This window comes from Anomaloglossus baeobatrachus, chromosome 2, assembly GCF_048569485.1.
Source record: "Anomaloglossus baeobatrachus isolate aAnoBae1 chromosome 2, aAnoBae1.hap1, whole genome shotgun sequence".
NCBI lineage: Eukaryota > Metazoa > Chordata > Amphibia > Anura > Aromobatidae > Anomaloglossus > Anomaloglossus baeobatrachus.
Window position 1 is genome coordinate 626,205,496 of NC_134354.1, and position 22,879 is coordinate 626,228,374.

At 47.2% G+C, this 22,879-nt stretch overlaps 1 protein-coding gene across 1 annotated transcript in view; it reads left to right on the plus strand.

Moving 5' to 3' along the window:
• LACC1 (laccase domain containing 1) overlaps positions 1-21,660 on the plus strand; it is a 58,649-nt gene extending 36,989 nt beyond the window's left edge. Inside the window, exons 4-6 of the mRNA XM_075334384.1 lie at positions 1,090-1,255; positions 10,492-10,717; positions 19,479-21,660. Coding sequence (XP_075190499.1) covers positions 1,090-1,255; positions 10,492-10,717; positions 19,479-19,650 — 564 coding nt within the window. The 3' untranslated portion in view covers positions 19,651-21,660. The remainder of the gene's footprint in view (positions 1-1,089; positions 1,256-10,491; positions 10,718-19,478) is intronic.
• The last annotated feature ends 1,219 nt before the right edge of the window (positions 21,661-22,879 follow it).

A 22,879-nucleotide genomic window follows, 5' to 3' on the forward strand; every position in this document is an offset into this window, starting at 1 on the left:
AGAATTCCTATTAACGACCTGCAGCTTTCAGTTCTATTGACTTTATTGACTTTAATGTAAGCAGGTTTTTTTTATCGAATAACTGTAAAGCGCGGGGTTAAATTTTCCCCTCAAAAATAGTCTATGACGTTCCCTGAGTCACACGAGGCGTCTGTGCAAAATTTTGTGATTGTAAATGCGACGGTGTGGATTTCTTTAGCACACACACACACACACACACACACACACATATACATACAGTACATACACTCAGTTTTATATATTAAATAATATATGAACATGCATTTGCAGTAGAAGAATAAGGCCAGGGTTACACGGCGACATCACATCTATTGATTTCCTATGCTGTCACATTGCAAACTGCGATCTCCTGCCTATGCGACACCGAGTTGCACACCTTTCCGAATGTGTTGCATTTTTTGTTGCTACTCACAAGTCACAGGTAAATTACTTGCCATAGAGTTCAATGTAGTTCACATGCTACATCAACTGGTGTGCAACATTTTTATACAGGAAAATAGTCGCACAAACAAGTTTTTTGTTGTCGCAACTGTTCTGAGTTTTGCACCACATGTCACCGTGTAGCCCCAGCCTTTCATGATTACTATGCTGTTCAATTATGCATTGTCTAGTAATTAGAGCCACGAAATGACAATTTTGCAACTAATCTTAACTAGTCTTTCGTGAAGAACATATTCGGCTCTAATAATGCCCAAAAGTTGCACTTGAGCAAACAATCTATGGGTGCATAATTACCCAACAGCCATTATATCTAGATATAGAATATAGAGTCGGAGAATAATGACCAATGTTAGTAAATTAGAGTCCAGATTAAGAGCCAATATTTGCTCCTGTATGTTTGCTTTGCTACCAAAAATATCGTCATTTTTCTAGTCGGTTGATGCAGAACATGCGACAAACTGAAGTTTTAAAACTTTTATCTATTAGGCCTAGTGTGAGATGGGGACTAATGTGAATGATTGCGATCTATGCCAAAGTTGTGTATATTGGCGCTGCATAGCTAGATGAAATTAATATTTGTTCCCTGGTAACCATTACGTTTAGTCACTTTTCCCTTTCTTCTTGCAGGTTGACCATGGTAAGAATGTTTGGATATTGGGAAAACCAGAGCCTCCCTGCTATGATGGGATAGTGACCAATCAGAAAGGTGTGACCATAGCTGCGCCTGGTGCAGACTGTATACCAATCCTGTTCTGTGATCCAGTGAAGAAGGCATGTGGGGTGGCCCATTCTGGTAAGTTTCTCTTAGGTCAGGGCTATCTGTCCATATACAGGGATAGAAAATGTTATTGTCACGGTTTCCCCTCCCCGTCCACATGGCTAGGGGTTGGAGCCTTCTTCTGGGCCTCACTTCCGGAGCTGGGATGTTTTAAATACTGTCATCTCCGGTGAACCAGCGCTGGCTATAAGCTTAGCGCTGCATTGCCTGTGAGTGCTGGTCGCTGTAAGTGTGATCCTGATCCATTCTCTCTCTGTGCCCTAAGCCTCTGTCTGTGTTCTTCCCCCTAGTCATTCTGTCATTCCTCTGTCCCACCTCCTTCCTTCCCACAATAGCCCCAGTTGTTCCCCCTCTCCTAACCCCCCACTCGGTTGTTTCCTCTGGTACTGACCTCGGCCTGATCTCGACTCCTCCTCTGCTAGTTCCTCCGGTCTTCCTGCTGCCCGTACTGTGTATTACCCGGACCCATCTGACCATTCCTCGCATGCCCCACAGCTTCAGCTGTCCGGCTGATGCTGGCAGACACTACATCAGCACACACTGGGAGTTCCCCTTCTTGCTCATTCAGCTCCATGTAGTGTCTTTCCCTGCAGGACTCCAGCTCCCCCTGCAGGCAGCCTGATGGTTATACTAATAGTTCTTTCACACCTCTGCAGAAAACACACATGAGGTGAAGGTGCGTATGTATGTGTGTGTGTGTGTGTGCGTATGTGTCCATGTGTGTGTTCTACATGTTCTGTCCCTGTGCTATTCATGCAACATCTGGATAGAACATGGATATCATAAATTGGTATACTTAGCTATCCCTGGCACTGCTGTTACTTCCGGGTCTGCGGTGAGTGCAGTGAATATGCAATGAGCATAATGAGCGGGCCTGGAAGTAATGGCAGAGCCAGAGACAGGTAACTATAAAAATTCTTTAGCTTTATGGGACACGTGTTTTCTCTGGTACGTGTCACACTGATCACATCAGTGTGTGGTCCATGTTACACCTGTGTTGCCGGAGGAAAACGGACATGTTGTCGTGTGGAGCACATGGACACACTGTCTGTATGAAAACACACATGTGTGCGCAAACTCATTGAATTTAATGGATCTAGGTGTGTCCGTGTTTCCGGTATGTGTGAAAACGGACGGCACACGTACCAGAAACACCGACGTGTGGGAAAGGCCCAAGAGTAAGGATTTTCCTAAATAGGCAGCGACTTGTGTCATGCTGCGAGATAACAGTATGGCAATGCTTTATTGCCACACTATAAAAGTGATTGTGATAGTGCTGTTACCCACAAATAGCCACAGGTGCAATATGAAAGTCACAACCAACCCCAACCTACTGGATGTGGCAACTTACAGTTATGGCACAGTGAAAACATTTACTTTTTTTATGTTGCAAAAAAAAAATAAATCATACTATGATGTCTGGCTTTGCAATCTGTGCCATGTCAGTTTCTTACTCTTAGGCCCCAATTCATTAAGACTGGTGGTTTGTACTCTAGTCTGAATGAAGTGTATGTAGGAATAAGATGCGTTAAATTCATTAAGGGGGGAACAGCACTTAATGAATCTGGTGCATCTCCTCAGTGACATGCGGCTCCTTGCACCTTGTCATAATTGTCACTCTATTTAAACATTGGAAGAACATACACATACTAGTGTAAGAAATGTTTGCAGAATTTTTTTAGGCTGGGGTACCCATGCCCTGCTTCACCCCTGGCTCCTCCAAGCTCTACCCATCCGATTGGCAGAGCAGCTTCAAACTGGTGTGAAATTTATACAAGTTGCGTTCTGTAAAATGTTGTGTTAAAGTTTTTCTGCCAGTTTTCTGGTGTAAACACTTTGATGTATCAGCCGTAATCTTTTACACTGCTTCTAGTATATTTACTGTTATTATACAAGTACTAATCTCAAGGACCAAGGAGTTTAACCCTTACTACCAAAGAATTAAAATACATTCTTCTTGTAGTTCTTACATTTTCCTCCCTCTACTTACTTTCCTAAACCCAATATCACCATATCTGTGCGTGGTTCTGCCATAATTCCCTTGGGGTTATATTTGACTCAGATTCTTCCCTCATTCCCAATCACTCACTTCCACATGTCACCCTCACCTCAAAAACATCTCTAGAATTTGACCTTTTCTTACTGTTGACTGCCAAATCTCTTATCCATCTTGACTACTGCAACTTTCTACTAAACTGTCTCCCTCTTAAAAAACCCTTACCAATCCATCTTGAATGCAGTAGTCAAGACCATATTTTTGTCCAACCACTAAACGGACGCATCTTCTCTGTGCCAGTCATTGCCCTGGTTGCCCAGAGCCCAATATAAACTTATCACTCATCCACAAAGCTCTCTGGAGTTCTGCACCATCCTAGATCTCCTCCCTCATCTCTGTTTATCACCCTACCCTTGCTTTCAAGACTAACCTCCAATAATCTGAAAATCATACTCCTGCCTCTAAAGGGGGTGTTACACCCAGCGAAATCACTAGTGATATCGCTGGTGAAAGCACCCGCCCCCGTCGTTTGTGCATCACGGGCAAATCGCTGCCCCTGGCGCACAATATCGTTAGGAGCCGTCACACGGACATGTACCGCCCCTCGCTCGGCTGCAGCCGAGCCGCTCGGATCCGGGCTCATCGGTGGGTGACTCGAGCGCCTCCGGACCCGGGGTCACTTCGCTCTGAAAGGGTTTTGCTGGCGCTACTTAGGGGGTTGGTAGGTTGGTGGACGGCCAGAGCCGTGTTTAAAAAGTATGGTAACCAGGAACCGCTACCTTCTTTAACACTCCTCTTCATCGGTAATGTTTGGCAGGGGAGGGGACTGGGTACTGCGGGTCACCCTCCTCTTCACATTAAGGGCGAACCAGGCCCTCTCCCCACAATGCCGGGTGTAGCTTACCAGCTCTCCAGGCTTCAGGTCATGGTCTGGGTGACCTACGGGCAGGTGCGGGTACACGTCCCTGAGGGACACAAACACTTCCGCCTCCAGGCCGGGCTCATATATAAACCCACATCCACGATTGCGGTCAAATATCCGGACTTGGCCTTCGTAGATCGGGCCCCGTACTCGATAAGTGGTTCTCTTTCTCTCTGATGGTCCAGGCCAGCACCTCCACCTTCTGCTTTTCACGTGCTGCGATCTCCCTGCCCAGCTGGCGCTGCTGCCGATCCCAATATGGAGCATCTGTCTGCTCCCTTTGCGCGGGGGTCGGGCAACGACCGGCACCTTCTGCATTGAGTAACCCCGCTGTGTCATGGCCTGCTGTGCTGCCTTGCAGCTGCAACCCCGTGATGCCTCAGCCAAGGCCTGGTTTGTGGGAGCGGCCAGCTTTACCTGCCGGGCCCTCTTCCGGTCTGCATCCACCTCCATCTTGGCCGGGCGGACTGCTGGGGCCTGGATCTCTCTGGGCACGGCCACCTCCGGGACTGGCGGGTCCACATTGGGAACGGGCATCTTCCACGGGAGCGGTATGGGCTTTGGTCGGGTGACTGGCCGTCCCCGGGCTGCTTCCACGGGCGGGTCCTCACGGGAGGATTGTACGGGTTCCACTGCCGGTGTCGGGGGCAGCGGACCGAGCGGGGGAGCGGCGGCAGCCGATACGGGTGGTGAGGGAGGCAACATAGAGGGCAGGGGCAGACCGGGTCCCTCAGCCGCGTCAGCCGGTCCCTCGGGGACACAGGGGCATGGGTCGCTTACCCGCTTCTCCAAAATTGCCTCCACTTCACGTACCCACAAGGCCACAGCTATCTCCTCCATCTCGGCCACCTACCGCTCCATCAGGAAGCGCACCTGGGCCTGCAGATGGCGACACATCAATGTCGTCCGGGCTTCCACCCACGCCGCTGTTCCAGGCGCGGGCTCCGTCCGGTGCTGCGGGCTTGCGGGACACGTCAGCCATTGCGCCTTCACGGGGTCCAGGAACCAGAAGTGTGGCAGGGTCCTGGAGTCCCTGCCCTTTATCAGCTCGGTCACATGTCGCTGTATCTTCACCCGCACCCCCTTGGTCTTTTCGCGGCACTCCCTTTTTCTGCTGGGTAGTTTCGCTTTCCGACAGCGCGCTTTGCTTCACGGCCGTGTTCCCAGGGGACGGGGCTTCGGCTTTTTGAGCCCTTTCTGCGGGGAAGAAGACTCTGGCGGGAATCTTTGCATCACAAGATGGCAGATTATGAAAATTTCGCAAAGGATCACCGCTGACTTCAACTTCAAGGCACACTTCACCAGGTAAATGAATGGGCTCAATCCTGTTCGTGACGCCAGAAGATTCGATGTGTACCGCCCCGCGCTCGGTTGCAGCCGAGCCGCTCGGATCCGGGCTCGTCGGTGGGTGGCTCGAGCGCCTCCGGACCCAGGGTCACTTCGCTCTGAAAGGGTTTTTCTGGCACTACTTAGGGGGTTGGTAGGTTGGTGGATGGCCGGAGCCGTGTTTAAGTTTGTGATGTCACCCACGGGACGTGGTGAAGGTGTAGACACCACCGCTGCAGTTACAGGGCACCCGGGGGAGATGCTGATGCAGCAAGATGTTAACCCCTCCGTGGGCAGAGATGATGGCCCCGGGGCCCGTTGGGGAGAGTAGCCGGGCGGTGCAGGGCGGCGCGCTGCCATATGGCACTTTTGTACTCACAGTTACTGACACAAACACGTCTCTGATAAACAAGGTTGATGGTGGTCGGTGCCCGCAGCCGGCTGCGTCTGGTCCCCCACCCGGTTTGGTGGTCTTTGCCTTTCTCCTGCACCGTGTTGTGAATGTATTGACTGCATATGCTTCAGCAACGGGAGTCCGCTCCCCGGCTTTGTGGATGTCAGAGGAGCCCATTTGCCCGCAGACGCTGGCCCGTGGGATCTCTCTGCCTGTGCGGTGGCTTTCTATCCCCCTCGGTGGGCTGTTGTCTTCAGTCGGGACTTGTGTGGGAAAGGACCTATAGTCCAGACTGCAATCAGTAGATTTGACTTGGCCCAGTGGCTTCTGGACCTCGTTCAGGGTCTGAGTACCCCCCTTGTGTTCCGGTTTCCGAGTCGGTTCCCCGGGTCGGTACCGGCGGGCCACTACCCTGTCCTGGTCCACCACGGTTCCACCAAGCCGTCTTCCCGGCTCCTGCAGGCAATGCCACCGTATGCCTCCTAGCCAATGTGTGCGGGCTACGACCCTCACACCTGTCAGTCTCCGCTGCAGACCTGTCACCACAGGCCTGCTGCACTTGAACTCCACCTCAACTCTCTCTAAACTCAGACTGAAATTCAAACTGAAACTGAGCTCTTTTCCTGCCCCAGGCCCTCTGAACTCCTCGGTGGGCGTGGTCAACTGCCTGGCTCCGCCCCCTGGTGTGTCCTTTAAGGTTTGAGGGAGGTGACTAGGTTTTTAATGTGGTTGGCTGCTGTTACCTTATTGGGTGAAGGTGTTATGCGGGGCACTATCTGTGACTACCTGGGCATCAGATTTACCTGCTAGCGACGTCACTGTTGCCAGCGAACTGCCTACTTTCTAAGGGGGCGGTTCGTGCGGCGTCACAGCGACGTCACTAAGCGGCCGCCCAATAGATGCGGAGAGGCGGAGATGAGCGGGACCTAACATCCTGCCCACCTCCTTCCTTCTGCATTGCCGGCGGCCGCAGATAAGATGCAGTTCGTTGTTCCCGAGGTGTCACACGTAGCGATGTGTGCTGCCTCGGGAACGACGAACAAGCTGCGTGCTCAACAATCAACGATTTTTTAAAAAGGAACGACGTGTCAACGATGGACAATAAGGTGAGTATTTTCCATCGTTAACGGTCGTTCCTTGCTGTCACACGCAACAACGTCGCTAACAATGCCGGATGTGCGTCACGGAATCCGTGACCCCGGCGATATATGTTAGATACGTCGCTTGGTGTGACGGGGTCTTAAGACTTTTCATGAGTTGCGCCAATTCTCTGGAATGCGACACCCAGGACAATTTAATTTCCAATAGCCACTGTTTTAAGTTTGCCCTAAAAACACATTTCTTTAGAGTAGCCTTTCACCTCATTTCATATATCTAAGTATAGCAGTTACAAAATGTTTCTCCAAATCTTGTCCCTCATAGCATGTGTTTACACACCCTCCATGCACTTAATAGCTCCTTGTATCTGGCTGATGACCGGATCATTCAGCATTATTTGAATACCCTATTTATTATATTGATCACTAGACCATACAATAAAAGTACTTTTACTGGAGGACACAGACCAAAAATGGCCCTTGTGCAAGAATAGTACATGGGATCTATGTTCTCCAATAGCTCCTCATAATGGAGGTGGAAATTGGCCCCCCCAACCTCTTAGGCGGGCTTTACACGCTGCGACATCGCTAGCAATTGTCGAGCGCGATAGCACCCGCCCCCGTCGTACATGCGATATCTGGTGCTTGCTGCCGTAGCGAACATTATCACTACGGCAGCTTCACACGCACAAGCCTGGTCGGCGACGTCGCTAAGACCGCCGAACAATCCCTCCTTCAAGGGGGAGGTGCGTTTGACGTCACAGCTACGTCACTGCGACGTCACTAAGCGGCCAGCCAATAGAAGTGGAGGGGCGGAGATGAGCGGGATATAACATCCCGCCCACCTCTTTCCTTCCGCATTGCTGGTGGACGCAAGTAAGGAGATGTTTGTCGCTCCTGTGGTGTCACACACAGATGTGTGGTGCTGCAGGAATGCCAAACAACATCGTATCTGCAGCAGTAACGGCATTATGGAAATGAACGGCGTGACACAGATCAACGATTTTTTATGCTTTTGCGCTCGTTCATCGTCGCACCTAGGATTTACACGTTGCGATGTCGCTACCGGCGCTGGATGTGCGTCACTAACGACGTGACCCCGACGATCTATCGGTAGCTATGTCGCAACGTTTAAAGCCCGCCTTAGGCCACTAGTGTGGCTGCACAGGTTGCACCAATGATATATCTGCCCTGAGCACTTTCTACCTTTTACCTTTTGTGTCTCCCCTATTTCCTCATAGACTGTAAGCTTGTGAGCAGGGCCCTCACTCCTCTTGGTATCTGTTGAACTGTTTCTTTGTAATGTGCAATATTTTCTGTACATGTCTCCTCTAACTTGGAAAGTGCTGCAGAATATGTTGGCACTATAGAAATAAAAAATATTATTACTTACTGCAGAGTAAAATATTTGACATCATTTGTAAATGTGCAGCATCTGGTCATACACTAGATGGCGCTGAAGATGCATAAATGCAGTATAATGGCCTTCTGGTTCCTTGCTAGCTGTGATATGCCACATGTGTGACTTGTCCTTTCCTGGATTTTTTACATTGCAGAAACATCCATAATAGTATGATCACCGGGCTCCAGGCCATATATAGTATATATTTCTCATCAATACAATCTTGCAGGATGAATAATCATAATGGAATCCATTGGATCTAAATCCTGGAATCATGTTTACTCATAATCTGAACAAGATGTTTTGTAACAAAAAGGCACAGTCATTTTGCTGATCCTTCTTATTGAAGTGGGGAAAATAAACATGTTATAGACACATGGTGAAAATGTTTTAGTAAAATTTAAGGAAATTTTCAAAAAGTTGTCCACAAGCAAGAGTTGTTCTAGAATATTATTTGAAGCATTATCTGCACAATGATGATAATAAATAATAATAATTTCATTTATATAGCGCCAAAATATTCTGCAGCATTTTACAATTAAGGGAGACATGTACAGACAATAACAGCATTACAAAGTTACATAGTTCAACAGTTACAGGAGTAGTGAGGGCCCTGCTCACAAGCGACAATCTATAAGGAAATGGGGGGCAGAAAAGGTAGAAAGTGCATGTCATGAACAGTCCGGATATCATTATAATAAATATGGGCTTTCATATAAAGCTGCATGATCCGATCATCAGCCAGTATCTTTCTAAGTATAGTTACTAAGTGCTATTGCGTGCATAAAGGATGTGGAGACAGGTGAATAAGAGGGTCCAGATTCTGAGGAAAAATTAAAAGAGGCAACAGGGGAGAGTTAAATGAGTGAAATGAGGGAATAGGTCTGTCTAAAGAGATGTGTTTTTAAAGCACCCTTAAAAATGTGGGGGCTAGATATTAATCAGGTAGTCCGGGGTAAAGCATTTCAGAAAACTGGCGGAACGCGAGAAGGTCTTGGAGACGAAAGTGGGAGATTTAGATTAGGGTTGTTGAAATCAGTTGCAGAACAGAGAGCACAGGCTGGACGATAGGCAGCGATAAGGGTGGACGTGCAGAGCTTTGTGGGTGAGAGAGATAAGTTTATATTGTATTCTGTAGTGGATGGGTAACTATTGCAATGACTGGCAACCAACCCCCCAAGTGGGTGGCCTTATTCCCTTCAGGCCCCCCAATGGTGTGTCTGGTGGGTGTGGTGCAAAGTGTTCTTAGAGTTTTGATTGGCTCTGATCTTAGCAACATCAAAGAACAGGGATCTGTAACCAAGGAGGATGCGGATACTGTGCAGAAGGGCAGATTGCACAATACCCTGTGACAACCTGATAGGCCAGGGCGTCACACATACACCTGACTTAATAATGCACATGACCAAAATTCTGTGGTCATGCGCACTGAGCTGAAATCAATTGTCGGGTGGCGATGGCGGCGGAGAGGTAAGATCATCCTCTGACGCTGTGCGTTCATTAGCATGCTGGCACGCCCACAGGGGTGTACTAACATGCTAATGGTGCCGACTAGCAAGGGAAGCAACGCCCAGGGTACTAGTCCCCACGCTCATTAGCATACAATAAAAGATCTTTAGAAGTACTTTTTCTAAAGATCCCTTTATCTATACAGGGATGGTTAGGCAAGGATTAGCAATATGCACCCAGAACTGCTCGTGGTTCTGGGTGCATATTGGACCTGACAGATTCCCTTTAATAGCTTAAGGACCCAAAGCTGGCACCATCAATCACATATCAGGGTTATATAGTAAATTATGATTGTATTATTTAGACACAATAATGTGATTGCTTTGTAGAACTAGAAAGAAACTGCAGAAGACACCATCCAAGCCTTTCTGTAGGAAGAGGGTAGGACTTCTATATTGCTTACACAGCCTAATATATTGGCAGAGTGAATAAAACGCATTATACTCTTGCCAGCATAGTGCATATCTATTATTGGTACATAAATCAGTTTTTGATTTCTAGATGTAGTACAAGCTGAACACTGCAATACAGTGCTGGGGATAGTAAATGCCAAGTGTCTTGTTCTTCATATAACTACAGTCAAAATTTCTATCTATTTTTATTAGGCTGGAAAGGCACCTTGCTAGGAGTGTCGATGGCCACAGTAAAAGCCATGATATCAGAGTACGGGAGTGATGTGAAGGACATGGTAGTAGTCCTGGGTCCATCAGTAGGACCTTGCTGCTTTACATTAACACAAGAGGAAGCCAAGACCTTTTATGACATTGACCCCTGTTGTGTCCGAAGGTTCGAGTCCCCTAATCCATATGTTGATATCAGAAGAGCAACACGGTAAGTCAATATTTGTTTCATATAATGGCACTGACCACATTGTTTAGTTAAAGGTGATCCTCCTTAAAGAGAATCTGGCAGCAGGTTTTTGCTATTTAATCTGAGAGCAGCATGATATAGTGGCAAAGACCCTGGTTCTAGTAATAATAAGTGATTACCCCTTCCTCCTCTTAAAACATAAATTAACTGTGGTTAATCATATCTTTGGGAAGCTGAGTTCAAGTTCCCTAGACACACCCAGGCCTGATTACTGCCACACCTGTTCTCAATCAAGCAATCACTTAAATAGGACCTGCTTGACAAAGTGAAGTAGGTTAAAAGATCCTCAAAAGCTAGACATCATGCCTTGATCCAAAGAAATTCAGGAACTAAGGAAAAACAAAGTAATTGAGATCTATCTGTCACGCTAGTACGGGAAGTACCAAGAGAACGTCGAAAGGGAAACCCTGTGTCTAGGGAAAGGAAAGATGGTAACCTCTAACCAAACCTATTGCAGGTCTCAGGGGCCCTCACCACCAGAGATAGGTTCCGCATCTACGCGCCAAGCTGGATACCTGACCCTAGGTATCCTTAGGCGGGCTTTGCACGTTGCGACATCGCAAGCCGATGCTGCGATGTCGCACGCGATAGTCCCCGCCCCGTCGCAGGTACGATATCTTGTGATAGCTGGCGTAGCGAAAATTATCGCTACGCCAGCTTCACATGCACTCACCTGCCCTGCGACCGTCGCTCTGGCCGGCGACCTGCCTCCTTCCTGAGGGGGCGGGTCGTGCGGCGTCATAGCGACGTCACACGGCAGGCGGCCAATAGCGGCGGAGGGGCGGAGATGAGCAGGATGTAAACATCCCGCCCACCTCCTTCCTTCCATATAGCCGCCGGCGGCAGGTAAGGAGATGGTCCTCGCTCCTGCGGCGTAACACACAGCGATGTGTGCTGCCGCAGGAACGAGGAACAGCATCGTACCTGTCGCGGCAGCGTAATTATGAAAAAGTCGGAGCCTGCAACGATGATACGATAACGACGCTTTTACGCTCGTCAATCGTATCATCTAGGATTTACACACAAGGATGTTGAAAGTGACGCCGGATGTGCGTCACTTTCGATTTGACCCCACCGACATCGCACGTGCGATGTTGCAACGTGCAAAGCTGCCCTTAGTATTGGGCCCTAATTAGGGAATGAATGGGACAAGCTTTTTGTCAACCCCACTAAACACTATAGAAGACACAAGGAGAACACACAGGGGGAAAATGCATGAACGACTTATCTACAGATGACTCAGGTAGAAGTTCAGCAAAGTTTTTAGCAACGATACAAAAGAGGAGTACAAGCCACCTGCTTGCAAACAAGGGTTGCATTAACTGAAGAATATCACCAGCCCCAGTCCAAGAAAAAAAAGGGGTATTTAAGCACCAAGAGAATGCTGATGATCAGCAATTGGGTGGAAGGCTAGCTCCACTGGGTCCTGACAGTAGGACTAATGGAAAGTCATGGATCATTCTGCGCAGCCAAACGCTGTGACCTTCTATGCCAAGAAACCACATGACTATCTGTCACCCATGACAAACCCGTGACACTATCAGTCTGGAAAAGGTTATACAGCCATTTCTAAAGCTTTGGCATTTCAGTAAACCAGTGAGACCCATTATGCACAAATGGTGAAAACATGGACCAGTGGTGAACCTTCCCAAGAATGATTGGCTAACTAAAATTACCTCAAGAGCACAGGGACGACTTATCAAAGAGGTCAATAAAGACCCTACAACAACATCCAAAGAACTGCAGGCCTCATTTGCCTCAGTAAAGGTCAGTGTTCATGACTCAACCATAAGAAAGAGACTGGTCAAAAATGGCTTGCCTGGCAAGTTTCAAGACTAAAACCACTGCTAAGCAAAAAGAACATAAAGGCTCATCTCAGTTTGGCCAAGAAACATCTTAATGATCCCCAAGAATTTTGGGAGAATACTCTGTGGACTGACAAACAAAAGTTGAACTTTTTGGATGTCGCATTATATCTGGCGTAAAAGTAACACAGCATTTCAGAAAAGCAACATCATACCAACAGTAAAATATGGTGGTGGTAGTGTCATCGTCTGGGGTTGTTTTGCTGCTTTAGGACCTGGAAGACTTGCTGTGGTTAATGGAACCATGAATTCTGTTGTTTAACAAAAAATCCTGAAAGAGAATGTCCGGCCATCAGTTCATGACCTCAAGCTGAAGTGCACTTGGGTTAGAACAATGCAGAACAATGATTCAAAACACAACAGCAAATCCATACCTGAATGGCTTAAGTAAAACAAAATTAAGACTTTGGAGTAGCACAGTCAAAGTCCTGCCCTATTTCGAATTGAGATGCTGTGGCTTGACCTTAAAAAGGCGGTTCATTCTTGGAAACCCTCCAAGATGACTGAATTACAATTCTGCAAAGAACAGTGGGCCAAAATTCCTTAAGACTCTTTGAAAGTTATCACAAACGCTTGATTGCAGTTGTTGCTGCTAAGGGTGGCCCAACCAGTTATTAGGCTTTGGGGGCAATCACGTTTTCACACAGGGCCCGGTAGTTTTGGATTTATTTTTCCTTTAATTATAAAGACCTTCATTTATAAACTGCATTTTGTGTTTACTTGTGTTGTGGTGATCGAAAACATTTAACTGTGATAAACATGCAAAATAATAGGAAATCAGGAAGGGGCAGATACTTTTTCAAACACCTGTATGATATATAATACCTTATTATAATGCACCTATAATAACTTGGGCACTTGCACAAGGAAAATAATGACCAGATAGCTATATTACCAGAGAATACATTAAGAATATGTAGAATATTAAGACTAGTTTATAATGAGAAGTTTAAGTACACTTTATAACAAATACCTTCACAGTGTCAGAAAACTGCTGTATATGGGTCATGTACTAGAGTGGAGGATTCAGAAAGCCATACTATTAGCTTGTGTCAATAATTCATGTCCAAAGTTCTCCGGGGAAAAATGTTTTTTTTAGCTAAGAGAACATTGTGAAGTCTTCTGTGCTAAAAAATAAATTCATGTTCATGTTTCACTTTTCTGTGTCTATTACAGTATGCTTTGTCCTTGACGTTATTGCTGAAAATGTTTTAAAAATAGATTTTTTTAGGTTTGATGTAGTTCAAGTAAGCCATATATTGGATGACTAGGTGCTTTGTTGTGCTGATCGGCAATTTTGCCCTAAGTTGTTCATGCACCTGTCAAATATTGATGGTGTGTCCAAAAATTCCTTTACCAGAGCCATGTTAAGGATGAAAGATACGTTTTTCATCAACACCCAAATTGATACCATTAAAGTGTTTGTCCCGTCTGGGACATCTCTGGCATATCGTATTCATATGGTGTGGCATATTGATAGGATATGCCATAAATGTCCAACCAGTTTGACCTACATCTATCTACAAAATGGACCTCCATTGTGTGCTCTCATAATATGGAGAGATGTTCGCATATGCTCAGCAATTTTAAGTGCCGCCATAGAAAAGAAAGCACAGAGCTGCACCTGTCTGTTCCATTGGAGTGGGATCCGCCAGATGTAGTGTGGTGCCCCTTGTGGACACTTGTACATCGGCCATTGCACTGGTAATTCCTCCATGGGGCAGTGTGGACTAGGGCCGGCGTCACACGGTACGATCTATCGTGCGATCGCACTAGCGATCGTACCCGCCCCCATCGTTTGTGCGTCACGGGCAATCAGTTGCCTGTAACGCACAAAGTAGTTTACCCCGTCACACGCACTTACCACCCGGACGACGCCGCTGTGGGTGGCGAACATCCTCTTCCTAAAGGGGGAGGGACGTTCGGCGTCACAGCGACGTCACACAGCGGCCGCCCAATAGAAGCGGAGCGGCGGAGATGAGCGGGATGTAACATCCCGCCCACCTCCTTCCTTCCGTATTGCCGGCAGGACGGAGGTAAGTTGTTGTTCGTTGTTCCCGGGGTGTCCCACGGAGCGATGTGTGCTGCCACGGGAATGACGAACAACCGGCGCGCAGAAGGAAGACCGACATTTTGAAAATGAATGACGTGTCAACGAGCAACGATAAGGTGAGTGTTTTTGCTCGTTAACAGTCGTTCGTAGCTGTCATATGCTACGATATGTCTAACGATGCCGGATGTGCGTCACGGAATCCAAGACCCCGACAACATATCGCCTGATATGTCGTAGCGTTTGACGCCGGCCTAACCGACACTACCATAGTTGCTTTGCAGCAGGCATATTTTCTCAGGCATAATCTCATGTAAGGTTATAAAACAAACTAATAACGTCTCTGGTCACTCACTGCCCTCTCTGGTCTCAGGCCAGGCAATATCACTGGCTTCCTGCTGTTTCTCCTCTCTGGAAGCATGTCTTTCTTTTTTCTCCCACAGAATCTATACTTGGACAATGCCATTCTCTTATAGGTAGTATGGTTCTCTGCTGTGTTACATTGTTACATAGTTACTTAGGTTGAAAAAAGACCTAGGTCCATCTAGTTCAACCTTCCTCCACCAGTTCTACATTTGGTACATATCCGTCTCTTGCTTGGTCCTCACTTCTCAATTCACTTCAAAGCCTGAACTTGTCTCAATCGCAACACATCTCCTGCCAACCTGATCAACTTTTTTCACATGTCTGTAATGGAAATAATTTTAATACCAAACTTTGTTTCCTATTGGTTAAGTAGTATTCTGAGCAATGACTGTCTTAGGGATTCCTGAAGAACTAAAGACATGCTACAGTATATAGAAATAAACCGATCGGGCAAAATTCAAATGTGCCTCTTTGTGCGTTTTTCCCGGGAAATTCAATTAGTGGAGAAGTTATTTTATTTATTGTCCCTTATTATGTTCTTTGGTTTATCTAGATTCCTAAGCATAGGAAGCATAATATGTAAAAAAATTAGGAGAATTCTTAAGCTGGGTTTACACACTGCAATATCGCAAAGGACATCGCTGTAACGTCACCGGTTTTGTGACGCAATAGCGATGTCGTTTGCGATGTTGCAGTGTGTGAAACACATCAGCGACCTGGCCCCTGCTATGAAGTTGCTGATCGCTACAAATCGTTCAGGACCATTCCTAGGTCCTTTGTTTCCCGCTGTGCAGCATGCATGGCTACAAAGTTTCAGTGTGTGAAAGACTTTGCAGCGACTTTGTTAGCAACTTCCCTTTCAAAAGGCTGCTTATCAACGTCCCCAACAACCAGCTAGGTCGCTCTGCAGGTCCGGATCGCTGTTGCGTTGTTGGCCAGGTTTGCCTGTTTGACAGCTCACCAGTGACTCAACAGAGACTTAGGGAGGTCGCTGTTACGTCACAAAACCGGTGACGTTACAGCGATGTCCTTTGCGATGTTGCAGTGTGTAAACCCAGCTTTATACTCACATTACCCCTTATCTCTCCGCACATTTAAGGCCCAGTCACACTAAACAACATCACTAGCAACATCGCTAGCAACATCGCTAGCAACATCGCTGCTAACGAACAACTTTTGTGACGTAGCAGCGATGTTGCTAGTGATGTTGCTGTGTGTGACATCCAGCAACAACCCGGCCCCTGCTGTGAGGTCGTTGGTTGTTGCTGAATGTCTTGGGCCATTTTTTAGTTGTTTCTCTCCCGCTGTGAAGCACACATCGCTGTGTGTGACAGCGACAGAGCAACAACTAAATGTTCAGGCAGCAGGAGCCGGCTTCTGCGGACACTAGTAACCACGGTAAACATCGGGTAACCAAGAAGCCCTTACCTTGGTTACCCAATATTTTCCTTCGTTACCAGCCTCCGCCGCTCTCGCTGTCTGTGCCAGCTCCTGCTCTGTGCACATGTAGCTGCAGTACACATCGGGTAATTAACCCCATGTGTACTGTAGCTAGGAGAGCAGGGAGCCAGCGCTAAGCAGTGTGCGCGGCTCCCTGCTCTCTGCACATGTAGCTGCAGTACACATTGGGTAATTAACCCCATGTGTACTGTAGCTAGGAGAGCAGGGAGCCAGCGCTAAGCGGTGTGCGCTGGTAACCAAGGTAAATATCTGGTTGGTTACCCGATATTTACCTTAGTTACCAAGCGCAGCATCGCTTCCATGCGGCGCTGCTGGCTGGGGGCTGGTCACTGGTTGCTGGTGAGCTCACCAGCAACTCGTGTAGCCACGCTCCAGCGATCCCTGCCAGGTCAGGTTGCTGGTGGGATCGCTGGAGCGTCGCAGTGTGACATCTCACCAGCAACCTCCTAGCAACTTATTAGCGATCCCTATCAGGTTGGATTGTTGTTGGGATCGCTGGTAAGTTGTTTAGTGTGACTGGGCCTTTACTCATCACTATCACCCACCATCAGGTCAGAAAGGCCATGCTCATGCTAAAATCATCAGGCCTCTCTGTCATGCTTGGACATGGGGATGTTCTGTGCATGGTGCAACACAGAGTTACAATGGGAATGGAAAGGGAGAGGGAGGCCCTGACAATAGGGAGTGGGGTTCGGGACACCTTCTGACACTAACCTGAGTCTGAACGCTGAGCTCACCTAATGTCCCTATATGAGTCCTTCCCCTCATTGCTGTCACATATCTAGCCCCTATCTGTCCCTCCACTTACCCTGGCTAGAGCAAAGACTGGTAAGTGCACTAGACTACACCCCTACAATAGTCCGACATAGGGGAAGGTAGACAAACAGGAGAACATAGACAAAAGCATATACTTCAACTTCAAAGCTGCTGATAGACACCAGGGCTGCAGACAACAGGACTCCAGCAGCTACAAGAAGCTACCTCCCTCCAAGGTGGTCAGTTCAGAGTGAATCACTATAACTGGCATTAGGTGATGGAACACGTGACTATCTAAATTGAATGGGAGTGGTCACAAACCTGAGATGAACTAACAAGCAATTATCAGCAAGGAAAGAGTCCTAAACCCTTGCTGCACTACAAGAAAGCAAATACGTTTAATATCCAGAGTCTCACAAAGCAATGTGAGACATATCCCAATCCTGTCACAAGTCTCCTCAAAACAGGAGACCCTCATGACGTGCTCTTGTTGGTCCTAGACTTCCATCCTTGATGGAGTCCAAGAGGGTTTAGGTTATGTATGCGCAAGCTAACGTCACACACTGTGAAATCATGATGCCATGACCTTTCACATGCTTGTGCAGAACCCTACCAGGCACTCATCAAAGTTGGAAGTCCTGGCCTGGCATAAGAGGCACAGGGATTTCAGCACGGGTGGAAGCGTTCTGAAGATGCGATGTGGACCGGACATGTGATGAGGAAGGGCTGGAGAAGTGAGTAGAAGGTTTATTTAAAAGATATATATTTTGATGGCCACCATGTTACTGAATCCATGTGGAACTGAACTACAAAAAAATATGCATTTTGGTGAATGCAAATTTCAAAAAATTCAAGTAGAATTCAATTCCAAAAGGGATCTTCATGGAAGAATTGGGGCCAAAAAGCCATACCTTTCACATGAAAACAAGACCAAGAGGTTCTAGAATGCACAAAAACATAGGAACGACGTTGCAAAACCAAAAATAGCAGCAGGTGCTTTGAGAAGAGTCAAAATGAGAAATACCTGGCTGTAACAAAAGGCAGTTTATTTACCGACGAGCTACAATAATGAGTGTCTCCAGACAACGGTAAACCAAGGAGGAGGGTCCTTCCAAATTTGGAGCTATCTTTCAGTCAATGGACAAACATTTGGTCAAGATCAATGGTGTCCTCAGTGCTTAGAAATACAGGCAGATACTTATCCGTCATATAATACCGTCACAGAGGCATCTAGTTGTCTCTAAATCTATTCTACAGCAGGACATTGCCCAAAATATACAGCCTTTGTCATTAAGAATTATCTTCTGTGTAAAGATGAACAAGGCATTTTAGAAACGATGCTATAACTCCAACAGAGCCTAGATCTAAAAATCAGAGTCTGTTTGGGATTACATGGAGAGATAGAATAAGTTGCATGAGCCTATAAACACAGAAGATCTTTGGTTAGTTCTCCAGGATGTTTGTAACAATCTTTGTCGAGTTCCTTCAAAAACTGTTTGCAAGTGAATGTAAAATTGATGCTGCTTTGTAGGTGAAGATGGGGACACCAAATATCGATTTCATTTACATTTTTCTTTTGTTCATTTACTTTATATTGATTGATTCAAAAACTATTAACACGTCCATTTTTTAAAGCATTCTTACTTTTTGCATTTTTCCCCAAATTCCAATATTTGCAGGATACTGTAGCGTGAGGTGGTACTCTATAGGATTGTTGTGCGCATACTTCAGCTATAAGGCTGATTCGGTCATAGTGCTCCACCAGAAGCTCATGTCTTCTCCAACTATAATAATAATAATAATAATCTTTATTTCTATAGCGCCAACATATTCCGCAGCGCTTTACAATTCAGGAGGAACATATACATATCATATACATAAACATATACAAACAAGTAACAATTATAGAGGATACAATATTTAAAAGGAAAAATGGCAACCCTGCTCGTGAGAGCTTACAACTGACATCAAACATCAGTATGTTACTAGACAATTTCAGGGTTAACAACCCAATAGGGGGTACTCCTAAACAATAAAATAGCAAATACTTACGGTACAAAATGTGAGGGGCTGATAATGAGGAAACTGAAGAGGGTTATTTCTTTGGTAAGAGTTGGATTACAGTTTGTTTTCAATCCTTTTACATACCGATCATATTAAACTGTAGCTAATATAAAGTGAATGGCCTTGTTCATCTGATTTGTTTTCTTTTTTTTTTCTGAAGGATCCTTCTGGAACGTGGTGGTATTTTACCACAGAATATTCAAGATGATACCATAGAGGACAAGAGTCAAAATATCACACTCTGCACCTCCTGCCACCCGGACAAGTTTTTTTCCCATGTTCGTGATGGGATTAATTTTGGCACACAAATTTGTTTTATATCTATTAAGTAATGGCTGTCTCTGGTATTCATAAGGACTAAAGACATACAATTTTATTACAAGCTAAATGCTACATAACTTCTATTATGCATCCCGTATTTGTACTTCTATCACTGTGTATATACAGTATAGATATATGTGTACATATATATAATTTTGTGGCTGTAGCTGCGACGGTGCAGATTCCAGTCCTGGACATACACACACACACATACATACATACATACATACACACATTCAGCTTTATATATTAGAGATATAGGTTATTAGTAGGAGCTGTGATTGGTTGCTATAGGAACAAAAGACATTCATAGTATAAGAAGCTTATATGTGAGGTAATAAGATGTCGGTGGGGAGACGGATAGAGAGAGACAGACAGAGAGACAGACGGGGAAAGAGACAGGGAGATAGAGACAGACACGGAAAGAGACAGACAGACAGACTGTGAAAGAGACAGACAGAGACAGACCGTGAAAGAGACAGACAGAGACAGACTGTGAAAGAGACAGACAGAGACAGACTGTGAAAGAGACAGACAGAGACAGACGGTGAAAGAGACAGACCTGGAAGGAGACAGACCTGGAAAGAGATAGACCTGGAAAGAGACAGATGGGGAAAGAGACAGACAGACATGCAGACAGGGATAGAGACAAGCAGACAGGGAAAGAGGAGACAAACAGAGAGGCAGACAAAGATAGATGGGGAAAGACACAGACCTTGATAGAGACAGACGGGGAAAGAGACAGAGAAATAGAGACAGACAAGGAAAGAGACAGACAGACAGGCAGACAGGGAAAGAGACAGACAGGAAAAGACAGACAAAGAGACGGGGAGACAGACGGGGAAAGAGACAGACCTAGAAAGAGACAGATGGGGAATGAAACAGAGCGATAGAGACAGACAAAAAAAGAGACAGACAGAGACAGGCAGATGGGGAAAGAGACAGATGGGGAAAGAGACAGACGGGGAAAGAGACAGACGGGGAAAGAGACAGACCTGGAAAGAGACAGACCTGGAAAGAGACAGACTGAGCACATTACTTGGCCAATTTAGTTAAATCTGTGTGGAATATCTGTGGTGTTGAAATATATGTTGTGAAATGATTCTATTAGCTTAGTTTTTTGTCTTTTAATAATTACATTTCTATCTATTTGTTTTGTGGTTTTTGTGTGCAGAATATATTTTTGTTATTACATTCTATTTTGTTAACAACAGTTATTAACCCCAGTGAAGCCGGGTAGTACAGCTAGTCTATATATATATATATATATATATATATATATATATATATATATATATAGATAGATAGATAGATAGATAGATAGATAGATAGATCTATATATATATATATACTAGAAGGTGGCCCGATTCTACGCATCGGGTATTCTAGAATTTACGTATTGTGTAGTTCATGTATGATTTTTGTTAAATATATATATATATATATAGATGTTGTTGTGTGTAGTTACCAAGTGTTTGTGTAGGGCGCTGTACATGTTCTGGATGTTGTCTGGGTGTGATGGGGGGTGAGAGCGGTGTTGTTTGTGTGTTGCGTTGTTTGTGGAGCGCTGTGTGTCTGTAGCGTTGTGTGTGTGTTGCGCAGTTTGTGTGTGTGTGGTGTGTTTTGGGGGGAGGTATGTTTTGTGCAATGTGCGTGTTGTGCGGTATGTGCGTATATTTGTGTGTGCAGCGTTGTCTGTGTGTGGGTGTCTGTGTAGGGCAGTTGTTTGTGGTTCCCAGTGTGTGTGTGTGGTGTGTTGTGCAGTGTGCGCGCGCGCGCGCGTATGTGTGTGTGTTGGGGGGAGGTGTGCACTTCCCATCGTGCTCCATCCCCCATGCAGCGCACTCCCCATCGTGCTCCATCCCGTATGCTGCGCACCCCCCATCGTGCTCCATCTCCCATCCTGCGCACTCCCAAACGTGCTCCATCCGCCATGCTGCGCACTCCCAAACGTGCTCCATCCGCCATGCAGCGCACTCCCCATCGTGCTCCATCCCCCATGCTGCGCACTCCCAAACGTGCTCCATCCGCCATGCTGCGCACTCCCCATCGTGCTCCATCTCCCATGCTGCGCACTCCCAAACGTGCTCCATCCGCCATGCTGCGCACTCCCAAACGTGCTCCATCCGCCATGCTGCGCACTCCCAAACGTGCTCCATCCGCCATGCTGCGCACTCCCCATCGTGCTCCATCCCCCATGCTGCGCACTCCCAAACGTGCTCCATCCGCCATGCTGCGCACTCCCCATCGTGCTCCATCTCCCATGCTGCGCACTCCCAAACGTGCTCCATCCGCCATGCTGCGCACTCCCAAACGTGGTCCATCCGCCATGCTGCGCACTCCCAAACGTGCTCCATCCGCCATACTCCGCACTCCCCATCGTGCTGCATCCTCCATGCTGCGCACTCCCAAACGTGCTCCATCCGCCATACTCCGCACTCCCCATCGTGCTGCATCCCCCATGCTGCGCACTCCCAAACGTGCTCCATCCGCCATGCTGCGCATTTCCAAACGTGCTCCATCCGCCATGCTGCGCACTCCCAAACGTGCTCCATCCGCCATGCTGCGCACTCCCAAACGTGCTCCATCCGCCATGCTGCGCACTCCCCATCGTGCTCCATCCCGTATGCTGCGCACCCCCCATCGTGCTCCATCTCCCATCCTGCGCACTCCCAAACGTGCTCCATCCGCCATGCTGCGCACTCCCAAACGTGCTCCATCCGCCATGCAGCGCACTCCCCATCGTGCTCCATCCCCCATGCTGCGCACTCCCAAACGTGCTCCATCCGCCATGCTGCGCACTCCCCATCGTGCTCCATCTCCCATGCTGCGCACTCCCAAACGTGCTCCATCCGCCATGCTGCGCACTCCCAAACGTGCTCCATCCGCCATGCTGCGCACTCCCAAACGTGCTCCATCCGCCATGCTGCGCACTCCCCATCGTGCTCCATCCCCCATGCTGCGCACTCCCAAACGTGCTCCATCCGCCATGCTGCGCACTCCCCATCGTGCTCCATCTCCCATGCTGCGCACTCCCAAACGTGCTCCATCCGCCATGCTGCGCACTCCCAAACGTGGTCCATCCGCCATGCTGCGCACTCCCAAACGTGCTCCATCCGCCATACTCCGCACTCCCCATCGTGCTGCATCCTCCATGCTGCGCACTCCCAAACGTGCTCCATCCGCCATACTCCGCACTCCCCATCGTGCTGCATCCCCCATGCTGCGCACTCCCAAACG